Genomic DNA, 12,032 nt, shown 5'->3' with positions numbered 1-12,032 from the left:
ACATGAAGGGTCAAATATGAAATAAAATTTAATAAATATATAATTAAAGTCGTTTAAAAAAAAAAAAAAAACTGTAAATTGAACCAAACATGAAACTGAACTGACATTTTGTGTTTCTGGATTTGAACAAAATATGTATAGGCAAAAAAAATGTACTTAAGAAAAAAATACATTTAGATACTTAAAAATTTAGGAAGCACAAATCCAATGATGTGTCTGTGAGTATTTTAGTAAGTGAGTGTTTGCTCGACGTGTTTCTGCTTCCTAAAAAAAAAAAAAAAGCTCTAATGGTATCAGCCTCAACTCTAATTTCATTATCGAGTCGTTGATGACAAAATTCTATCCCAGCCAGCCATCACTGGCTATAAAGAATGGAGAAATCTCAGAAATAATGGCACCAGACTGCACTTTTCCTGCTGTGGTACCATCACGTGTACACCTTAATTTAGTGTACCTTTAAAAATGACACATGATTGGATGTTAAGCACTGATACACCTTTAAAGCTTTTCTCTAACAGCTAATTAAAAGTACACACTAAAGGTACAAAAGGAAAGTACAGTTTGGTATCTTTATTTCTTGTATAGGAGGCCATTTTTACACACTCCCTCACGGTTATGGGAGAAAATGAACTGGATAATTGCTTCCTCTCTTGTTTCTGATCTAGCTGTAGTGTTTACATCTGAACTCTTACTGTTGTGTGTTAACAGGAGGACCAAGGGTGTGTGGCTAAAGAAGTGTATGATTAAAAGTTTGCCCCAGCTTCAATATTCACTCATGAAAGAACTACACAAAATTCTAGCAGTATATCTGTTGATGATGTCTGAATGGATCCAGAGATTTCTGTCATCACACACCCTTTACTAGTGTTTATTATTTAGAAATGTTTCTCTCTTTCTCTCTCTCTATTTCACTCAGTTCCAGTTAGTAATGTGTCGTTTGTGAACGAGTCGCTCTTTGAGTCAACTCTTTTGGGTGAACGTTCAGAGCTGACTCACTTATATGAGCAACACTGTTTACTCTGACCATATAATTTAATCAAAATGCTTCCATGGAAAAATCTTTTCAACATCTAAGCTGTTTGATAACATAAATTGATTCATCTTTAGTATCGCTTTATCCTGGTCTGATGTTGCTTTCCTTAATCTGAAAGACATGTGACTTGCATCTTCTGTTTTACAGTTTATTCGAAAAATAGTTCTCATTTTCTTCTGGTTTAGAACAAACTGGCAATGAGCAACTCCGAAAGAGTCGACTCTTATAAGTGAGTCAAATGAGCCAGAAATCACTAGCTCTAGTAAAGGAGGAGTGTGTAACTCTCACTGTTCAGAAAGGAAATCACACAGACAGGTAACTCCACAGGTTCCAGTGTATATTTGAACATAGTCAGTAGGTCAGCTTTCTTTTTTTCCCCCTATTCTGTGCAGCCCATCCAACCACACATAAATACCAGCTCCCCAGGTAGCACAGGGTGCAATTTACGTCTCAATGACGTCGCAACAATCCTGAAGATGTCAGCACAACGTCAGAATGGTTTTTAATCCACTGCTGAGTGTAATGTGTGATTTAAACCCGTAAGTGTTGTAACACAGCGCCCCCGCCTGGTGAGGGTTTTATTAAAGCCTCACACTCTCCCCTTATTATATCCTGGTAACACTGTGCATGAAGCAAGAACACACACAGTTACAGACTCAGTCATACTGAGGGGCAATTTAGAGTCGGACATCCACCTACTGCTTTTTCTGGGAGCAGGAGGAAACCGGAGAACCCGGAGGAAACCCACACGGACACGGGGAGACCGTGTGAACGTCCGCACAGGATCGGACCGGGAAACGGAGCTGCACCACTGCGCCAGCCTCCTCCGCTGATGTGCAGTAAATACTCCAACTTGTCTTAAATCATAAAATGAGTATATTAAGAAAATTACCGCAAAGTAACAATTTTCCAAATCGATGTTGTGCCACGTTTTCCCAATTAGGAAACTAGCTGCATGTGACGTCATTGAGATGTAAATTGGGTGTGGTGGCTGTGCGTGTGTGTGTGTGTGCGTGTGTGTACGCTATCTCGATAAATATGAAAGAAAACACTTTTTTCTATTCTAACCTATCCACACAATTCTGTCTACAGAAATGGAAGACATTTTCATGGAGTGTCCGTAATTAAGGAGGCAGCCATGATGATGCAGAAGCACTCAGTTCCTCAGTGCGTGTGCGTGTGTGTGTGTGTGTGTGTGTGTACATCAGATAAAAGTGGGATGTTCTTTGATCCCACACTCAGACCAACAGAGAGAAGACAGAGAGGACGTTTCCATCACTGCATGTTGCGCAGTTGGTTGTAGACGTGCTCCAGGATTTGAGAGTAGGCCTGGTCTTTGGGGGCGTGGCCACTCAGGGACGCCTGAGAAAAGAGAGCGTGTACAGACAGTAAGACAACACGTCCAGAAACGTGGTCATATGTAAGGAATAAAACACATGGGGCTGTGCTGTTACAGGAAAATAATCAACAATGTGATGAAGCAGAGTTACTCTTACCACTCCATGTTTTATTCCTCTTATTATACCACAGAACTACGCATGTTTCGTTTTATCCATTTATAGTTACATTTAATGTCAATGTAACGTCCGTGAAACAAGTTAGTTCCTCTTCTCACTTATGTTATAGCAGCTATAAACAGTCGTTCCCTCAACTCAGTAACAGAGAAACCACAAAGCACAACCTCCTGTTCAGGTTCCAGCTTTACCTCTGACTGTTACAAAGCACTGACACTGGAGACTCCTTCCATAAATGCTAAATAAACATCACCTCGCCATATCCATGATTACAAATGTTTTTAATTGGTTTATGTGGAGCGTCCGCTGTACAAGTCATGTGAATGAGCTGTTACTATAAAAACAGTAATGTTTTAATACAGAAACAAGCGCATTAATGAGTGCTGCTCCTATAGAAAATTAATCAACACCTGACGACCAATCAGAATCCAGAAACCAGAGCAAACAGTTAAGACATTAAGTATGTCTTGGCTGATTTAGGGAAAGAGGGATATTGTGTAAATTATATTTTTGCCTGAAATGTTCTTTTATTGTTCTGTTGTAATAACTGGTTAAATAAATAAAAATGAAAGAATATTTGGAGTCAAGTGTTTCTGAACCTAGTTTAGGGAAACATTATGTGTGTGTGGCCATGTTGTGTTTTGACAAACCTTCATTTTCTCCAGTATTGATGTATCAGAACACCACATCTGATTAAAATTGACCAGGTCTGGAGCTGCTCGATAAAACTCCACCAGCATCATCTGCACACAAGTGTTCAAGCGTTCACTTCAAAACACAAAGAGCAAGACAGATGTTGATGATGCTGATGATGATGATGATGATGATGATTCCCTTCAGGTCTATTCTGCTAAGTCACATATACAACTGACTGTACTACATCTATATTGTTGTTAGTTATTTAGCTACACCTAGCTAGTCACTACACTCACTGATAACTCAGTTTATTGACTTTAATATAAGAACGAGTAGAAACTGACCCCAGGCCTGTAGAAGTGAGCAGTCACACATCATAGCACTTAAAATCTCTTCCAGTTCATTACGTGTTAAATGATCGTACCATTTCATTGAGGACGTCTGTAGTGAGGAAGTTGTCTTGCACGTATGTGACTTCCACTGCCACTGGGATACCGTAATCATTCGGCCTTTGCTGAGAGAGAGAGAGAGAGAGAGAGATAGGGACAGACACACAGAGAGAGAGAGAGAGAGAGAGAGAGAGAGAGAGAGAGATAGGGACAGACACAGAGAGAGAGAGAGAGAGAGAGAGAGATAGGGACAGACACAGAGAGAGAGAGAGAGAGAGAGAGAGAGAGAGAGAGAGAGAGGGACAGACAGAGAGTCAGAAAGAGAGACAGCAGAACAGAGAGACACAACGAGACAGAAAGAGAGAGACAGAAGGAGGATCAGAGACAGTGAGACAGTGAAAGAGAGAGAGAAACAGAGACAGAGAGAGACAGCGAGTCAGAATGAGAGACAGCAGAACAGAGAGACAACAAGACACAAAAAGAGATATAGAGAGGGAGAGACAGAGAGACAGAGAGACAGAAAAGCGAGAGACAGAAGGAGGATCAGAGACAGTGAGACAGTGAAAGAGAGAGAGAAACAGAGACAGAAGAACAGAGAGACAACAAGACACAAAAAGAGATATAGAGAGGGAGAGACAAAGAGACAGAGAGACAGAAAAGCGAGAGACAGAAGGAGGATCAGAGACAGTGTAAGAGAGAGAGAGAGAGAGAGAGAGAGGGGGACAGAGCGAGAGAGGGCGGGGTTAAGTCCTGTATTTCATAAAATCTAACTTTATGAATTCTCGTCCTCGTGCATTTTTAAATGGTCATTTTCCTTGTTGGTATGGGTGGCGTTTGCTCACTAGGGACGGGCGATTTAACAAAAATCTCACAGAATGATATTTCTACACGACACGTATCACAATATATAGGTTCGCTAACAAAGAGCCAGCAAAGCAGCAGTGTGATATTTTTAAAAAACTGTAGACTTTAACATCTCATCAGCAGCTTTTGGTCTGAGATTGTTATCTATTATTAGAAAACATTTTTAAAAAATGTTAGAAAAAGATATCACAATATCTCAGAAAAGTATATCATGACAGAATTTATCACAGTAGCGATATTATGGCATCATATTGCCCAGCGCTAGAGCTCACTCTAATCATGTGACTCTGGAGAGTGGAAAACTTTCCCACATTCCCAAATTCAAATTCAACATTTTCTGTACAAGAAATATCGCTCCAATGAGCTGCACTTACTTCGGGGGGAGGAACCACCCAGAACGGAGTGATGGTCGACGCCACACCCTGGTTGCCATGGTAATAAGGTCCTGTAAAATAACGCATGAGGTCTAATTACAACAAACTGCCAAATCCGAGTCCATCTTCTTATACATCTTATACATCTTCTTATACATCATTGTGTATTATTCAGCTGGCTAATATTTAGCATTTATACCACACCACTACTGAATCCTGGATTCTGATTGGTCAGAAAGTGTTGATTAATTTTCTATAACAGCAGCTCTGACAGTAGTGCAGCTGCAAATCACATGTTTATATTAATGCGCTCGCTCTAATACGTTATCGTTAGATTAGTAACAGCTCATTCACAGGAACTTGTGTGAAAGATGCTTCACGTAAAAAGTAATCGTTGATGTGGTGAAGTTTTCTGTAAGGAGATGTTTATTTCGCACCACAGATGATGCCCAGACAGGGCTGGAAGCCGTTGCTGCTGCCCTGGAGGCGGAGCTGGTGGTCCATCTGCGAGTCGATGTCCTGCAGCGACGGGAGGGCGGGGCCTCGAGGGTGACTGTGGTACCAGCCCACCAGTGAGAGCCCTCTCATGAACAGGTTCTGACAAATCTGCACACACATACACACACATTATTCAGGAGAAACTCTTTCATTCATTCATTTTCACCTCCACATCAGCATGGTGGTGGATCCGGAGTCTATCCCGGGAATACTGGGTGTGAAGCGGGAATGCGCACCAGTTCAAACACCAGTCCATACCACACACATTCACACACTCACTCACACTTATGGGCAATTTAGAGTCGCCAATTCACCTACTGGTACGTTTTTAGATGGTGGAAGGAAACTGGAGAACCCGGAGGAAACCAACACAGACATGTGGAGAACAAGAGAACTCCACGCAGACAATAATCCAAGCTCGGGATTGAACCGGAGACCCTGTGAGACGGTAACGCTACCCACTGTACCACCGTGCTCCTCATCTAATAGTGCTAATACGATGAGATATCTGCACTGACCTCTTCCTCCACAGCAGGTGCGGCGTCTCTGTCGGCCAATCGCGTGCGACACGGGAACGCTCGCAAAACTGTCAGCACTGTCATGAGGAAATGCAAAAAGTGTTTTCCTCACAGCGTTGATAAAGCGAATGAGATACGAGTTTTATAGTACACGAGTGATGAAGCCTTACGCTGTGTTGTAGTGTCCCATCGGCCTCCGAGGTAGCCCACCACCTCACTCGTGGTCAAGTGACAGTGAAAGTCCTGGAAAAAGAGGAGCGAGTAAAGGAGAGTACATCAGAAAGGATTACAGCAGCAGCAGCAGAGCCAATAAAACTGACTGATATTAAGATTGACTTATTAGCATTGATGGAAATCACACACACAAATGGCATTTCGTTATTTATAAGGTGCGCTTATATAAGGAAACAAATACCCAAGTGTTATTAAAATGATTGGAGTCAGCCCTGTGTTTTTAATTTTATCCTTAGCGTCTTCTCATCTTTTTGTACAATGTACTACAATTACAAAGTAGAGTTTCACTTCAAATGTTTAAATGGAAACACAAAGCTGTAAATGTGACATAAATATGATACAATACTTGGCTATATTTTGCATATTTTGTTTTTTTTTGACTGTATGTTTTATTTTTGTATGTGTGCAGTGTTTACCATGAGCAGCAGGACGTTGCTGGAGACGGCGACGTTAAACGGCTGGAAGCGGTTGATGGCGGAGAAAGCTGACAGCTCCACCAGCGTGTGAGGATCTCTGAGGACAGACCACTTTTATCAAGAAGGACAATAAAATTTGTCTTATAATGCATGATCATATAACTATCTTTCCCACAGACTGGGAGCGAGCCAGTTTTCCCAGCGACTGTACAGTGCAGTAAATATCGTCATCAGATTTTATTCCGTCTGCTCTCCGGATCTCGAGCCATTACTCATCTGCACAGCTCATCCACGGTGAGTAAATCACAGCTTTGTGCTTCAATGCTTCCTTACATTAAACTGATATGTGACTATATATATATATATATATATATATATATATATATATATATATATATATATATATATATATATATTATATGACTCTATTTAATCCTGCAGTGTAGCGCTGTATATTATACGACTTCACGTTTCCATCAGTCATGTGTCATATTACAGGTTTATTACCTGGCGATGTCTCTGGTTCCCAGTGTGCAGTATCTGACGGGGATTCTCTCTCTGTCTCCTCTCCTGTGCACCACACTGATGTCTGTAACACACACACACACACACACACACGTTTAAGTCTCAAATACTGCACTTGCCACTGCTTTTTCCCAAAAACACAGAGTCTCTGCTCAGCAGGCAGCTGTATTTTGTGCACCTTTTAAATGTATACTGTATATTATAATACATTATATGGGCACGTTATACTATATATGTTTATTTACAATTATTAAAAGTTTTCCGGCAGGAGGAAGTCTTACTCTTTGCGGTATCTCACAGCGACACTGTTTATAGCTGCTGTAGCGTAAGAAAGAACAGGGACTAACTTGTTTGGAAGACCTTCCACAACATTAAACATAACTATAAATGGGTAAAAAGTACAAAATTGGGTTCTTTATTAAAAAAAATTGCAGCTGTTGGCAAATTGCTGTGGCATAAGATAAAAATAAATAAATCTCTCCAGGACATGCTGTTATGAAAGACGACTCCACTGTGTGTGATTCCTTACTTAACTCAGTTTAGAATAAATCACAGATCAACAAATCCTTGATTAGATCTAAAAGGTTAAATTTAATCCTTGTTGGAGCGACTTGCTCTTTCCACGTTAAAGCAAATGACCCCGTTAAACACCTACAATGTTCAGTTTATTTAATCACGAAAAAAAGCTATGGTTTAAATTCTGCTCACCGTGAAACTCTGGTTTGGACTTCCTGTTTCTTTCGTCTGTTGGAATAGTCGTCTTCCCCTCATCCTCTTCATCGTCTCCCATCTCGTCGTCCTCTCCCTCGCTGGCCAGGCTCTGACAGCACACACACAAACACACACACACACACACACACACAAGAGGAAGATTTGGACACGGCACATTACAAATTAACTAGTGCAATAATTCTGCGTTATACATCTCAGCAGCTGCTATAGTCCAGAAAATACAGTAAAGCCGAAGCTCTTGTGCGTTGGCTAATAAACCCTGCTCTTTTTCCCTCACCATGTCAGCACTGGGCTGGTATTTACGCAGCCAGCTGGTTTTGTACTGAGCCAGTTTCTGCCCGCGGTAGCGCACCGACGCCCAGCCGCAGCCCGACTTCTTGGCAGGATTCACCAGGCGCTTGCAGTGTGTTGCCCAGGCGCTCGGGGAGTTAAAGATCTGCCCCGTTTCCACCCAGCGGATCTTCCCATCGGTCAGCAGGTCACCCACAAAGTTCTTCCCCTTCAGAGAAGATGACAGAAGAGAAAGCGTGAAGAAATCGTGAGCGATATGACAACAATATCACAACACAATACTTGAAGACATTTCTACAATACATGACACGCACCATGATATACAGGTTTGCTAAGAAACTGCTGCATTAATAAAGAACCTGTGCAACAGAAAAGCTTTCACACTATCATTCCTAGATCGTGTTCTCTCTCCCGTCAATCACAGGGACACTGACCAACCGTGGGCGTCTGTGAGCGCTCATGTATGCGGAAGAGGGTGGATAGCATTTTCTGCCCTGCGACGTAGCATGAGCAGCAGTTCGATAAGATGCAGCGACTTCACGAGTCTCAGAGGAGCCAAGTGTTAGCCTTCACCCTCAGTGGTTAGTTAGCTGTCATGTGGTCGATGCGAATTGGAAAATAACCGAATTGGGAGAAAACGGGACAAAAATCCAGAAAAAAAGGAGCTGTGTAGAACTGATTTTTTTTTTTAATTAAATTAAAAATGATGGAAAAAATCTAGATTCAAGAAAAAAAAAACGTTCTCATTAATACTGTCCATACTAACTATCACTAAGATGACGAGATGATAGGCCGAGGATTTTTTAAAGTATGTTTTTCACTTATATTGCTATAAAATCTAAAGAGAAGGCTGGGACTTTGTGTCTCCATCAGTACCAGGTAGTGTATGGACAGGACGGCGTCTCCCGGCTCCACCAGGCCGTCTTTAAGCAGCACGCGTAGTGTGATTCCTCTCCGAGTCAGCACCGATCCTCGTCCAGACGACACTCGGAGCTCGGCTTCCTCTCCTCCACTCAGCTCGTCATCATCCTCATCCACTCCTTCATCCACCAGCTGAGGAGATGATGGTGGCTCAGAACCTGAGCGAGCAAACGGCAAACCACACAACACGTTTAGGCTCTTTTAGCGGCAGATGGTGAAGTCAATCGACGGTGTTAAGGTTAGTGCTAAAAGTGCTCAAATGTGTAATGGGGTTAAAGCAGCAGGATAGGGAAACACTTCCTGAACACACTCAAGCGCAGACATTCAAAGTGCGTCCCAAAACTCTAACTGATGCCTCCTCGATTCCTCGACCCTACCTCCATCAGGCCATGATCCAGAAATCAATCAAAGTCCACCATCTTTAAGGATGTACCAGTTTTTAACATAAATCTTGTTGTTGTGTTCGTATGCAGGAGTATTTTTATTGTAACACAGCATAAACATCGCACCTCTCTCACAACAACAGAACCACAAATACAATATGTCATCTTAATTAAATAAATAATGAGTACAAAAATTCCTTGCATGAAGTTGGACGATTATGCCTCGCTTTAAAAATGGACAGGTGATCAGGAGAATCTTGTTTAGGCTAAAAACATCAACATTTAAGTGTGTGATGTTTTAATGAAGGATAATTTAGTGTGTGATCATATCATCAATCAGTGAGGTCACTGAAGTCGCTTTAAAGTGACGCTTCCACCACATCAGCCACTGAGCAACTGGATGTGGTTCTCAGGCTCATATCTGACACAGACTTACTCATTAATTTAAAAAATGTCAGACACCAGACATGTTTTTCTGATGATCTGCAACTGGAGTAAAGGTGAAATAAACCTGAGGGCATGTGATGTTTTGGTGAAATGTCCCTATGATGAGCGGTTTGTGGTGTGGAAGGAAAGCAAGAGCAAACCAGTGTGTTATGAAGTGTTAGAAGCTCACGTTTAAAAACCAGGGTGAGGATGGAAATAAATACTCAACAGGAAACCATGTGTAACAGGAAACTGTCTTTTTTTTTCTTCAATAAAAAAAGCAAAAGGACATTATTTCAACAGTGCAATATTAGGGTAGGTCAGGTTCAACTTGATTGTCATTGTCAGAGTACGAGTACAGAGACAATGAAATGCAGTCAACATCCAACCAGTAGTGCAAACAGCAAATAAAATAAATGAGATAATGTGCAAACAGCGAATAAAATAAATGAGATAATGAGGTTATGATGCAATAAGTTAAGATTACAGTCTACAGGTAAAGGTGAACAGTATGATACATACCAGTAATGCAAATGCCAATTAAGTTAAATGAAATAAATGAGAATTATGATGCAATAAGCTGAGATAAACAGCATACAGGTGGAGGTAAACAGCATGATGCATGCAATATGATGCAGCAGATATAAATACAGATGTGCAAATAGCAGTAATGTGTAAATATTTACTCTGATCATTGTGTACATTCATATTACACACACATTATAACATGTATATCTAGCTAACCGTTCTGAAACTGTTTACAGGAGAGATATACTGCATTTCTGTGCTCTGATCTATAACATTAGACTTTATTACACGAGCTTTGCTGTTGTTTTTGTATAAATGAGTGATGCTCATGTCGTCCTGCCTTCATCTTTGTTCTACGCGGCCTCCAGGATTTTAATCTCACTCACGTTTTAAACAACAACAAAAAAAAGTCTCATGATTTAGTGTTTGTTCTCACCCATGTCACCAAATTCGTCGCTTTTATTTGCCAGGTCTCCGATTATAAGCTTTTTTTTTTTTTTTTTCGGCCACTTTTCCCGTCTGTAGTGAAGCTGTTACTCAAATAAAAGCCACGGGCTGCGTCCCAAACCGCACACTAACCTACTAAATAGTATGCCAAAATAGTACGTCATCTCCAAGGCGTTTTATTTTGCCATACTCATTAGTACGGTAGTATGCGGTTTGGAACGTAGCCATGGCTACCGCTGCTGTCGCGTGATTTCAGCGTTGCAGCTGGATTAATGCGGAAGTGTGCAGATTTAGAGGTCGAAATTAAAATAAAGGTGCTGTTATTAAAGTGTATGAGCGTTTCTAAAGTCAAATCCTGTTCTTTTGTAGCGTTAATATCCACCTTCCCTCCCCTCCCCTCCCCTCCCCTCCCCTTTACCCCTTTACCCCTCTGCCCACTATTCCGCCATTTTTTTTTTTATCCTCAGAAAAAAATCACCCTGCGTTTCGGGATTGCAGATTCGACACGCCGTGAAAGACTGAAATAAATTACAACCGTCTAATCTTAACATGTAGACTGAATTTAGCTCATTGTAACTTATATCTTCGGAGTGTGAGATTTTCTAACTGGTTTACAGCGAACACATTATTAGTCAAGGTGAATAAAAGCAAGTTTGTTTCGTATAATAGGAGAGTTACGGTAAAGCGAAATTGCTCGCGTTATATAATTCAGCCACTAGGTGGCGACAAAATGGCACATTTTATAAATCAGTAACAATTTTGCCAATTCTAGTTGTTTAGGCTGTTGTCACGTTTTTATAACATTTATTCCAGCAGGATCCGTGTTCACAGGGTGTAAATGATTTTCTTCCCCTAAAATATTCTTTCAGTTAAAAAAAAAAAAACAAAAACACTTTTTTAAACATTACATTTTTTTTTTAATTAACTCATAGTTTGTCAATCAGTCATGATCTGATGATCTGTTTGATGTCTGTGTTTTGCTTCTTTGAATGAATTCAGATATATTGGGACACTTTTTTTAGCTTTCTTGCCATTAATACAATAAAATCTCCCAACTCATGACACATTTCTGAAATCTTCAAGGTGTTGGCCTTTAAATATGAAGGAAAAATCTGAATTTATATCTGAAACCCGATTTTAATGACATGTCTGGTAATTTGGGACACACATTTTCATTGGTTTGTGCCTTTACTTTCGTCCTTAGTGACACCTTTCAAACCTTCCAGGCCAGGAAATAAATGCTACCAAGTTAAACTGCCCAATTTACCTGAATTCACCCAAATTACATGATTGTATAAGCTCT

At 40.7% G+C, this 12,032-nt stretch overlaps 1 protein-coding gene across 1 annotated transcript; it reads right to left on the bottom strand.

The window, feature by feature from the left end:
* Positions 1 to 1,349: 1,349 nt before the first annotated feature.
* Positions 1,350 to 11,128, bottom strand: mpnd (MPN domain containing). The gene is made up of 13 exons (XM_026928242.3): positions 10,719 to 11,128; positions 8,901 to 9,103; positions 8,011 to 8,232; positions 7,710 to 7,821; positions 6,984 to 7,065; positions 6,477 to 6,573; positions 5,997 to 6,069; positions 5,827 to 5,903; positions 5,248 to 5,416; positions 4,811 to 4,881; positions 3,608 to 3,697; positions 3,198 to 3,290; positions 1,350 to 2,395 (listed from the first exon to the last, which is right to left on the bottom strand). The coding sequence occupies exons 1-13, from the start codon at positions 10,720 to 10,722 to the stop codon at positions 2,309 to 2,311; spliced, it is 1,380 nt and encodes a 459-aa protein (XP_026784043.1). The 5' UTR covers positions 10,723 to 11,128; the 3' UTR covers positions 1,350 to 2,308.
* Between the last annotated feature and the right edge of the window lie 904 nt (positions 11,129 to 12,032).

This window comes from Pangasianodon hypophthalmus, chromosome 8 (assembly GCF_027358585.1).
Source record: "Pangasianodon hypophthalmus isolate fPanHyp1 chromosome 8, fPanHyp1.pri, whole genome shotgun sequence".
In the NCBI taxonomy this organism is placed as follows: domain Eukaryota; kingdom Metazoa; phylum Chordata; class Actinopteri; order Siluriformes; family Pangasiidae; genus Pangasianodon; species Pangasianodon hypophthalmus.
Note: the sequence above shows the minus strand (reverse complement) of the source record. Positions and strands in the feature narration are given on the sequence as shown.

Bases quoted from the DNA above. Each gene is read 5' to 3' on its own strand.
- mpnd (XM_026928242.3), bottom strand. The intron at 3,698-4,810 runs GTAAGTGCAGCT...TCTCTCTCTCAG, and splicing joins GGGTGGTTCCTCCCCCCGAA to CAAAGGCCGAATGATTACGG. The intron at 3,291-3,607 runs GTACGATCATTT...ACTTGTGTGCAG, and splicing joins CAGACGTCCTCAATGAAATG to ATGATGCTGGTGGAGTTTTA.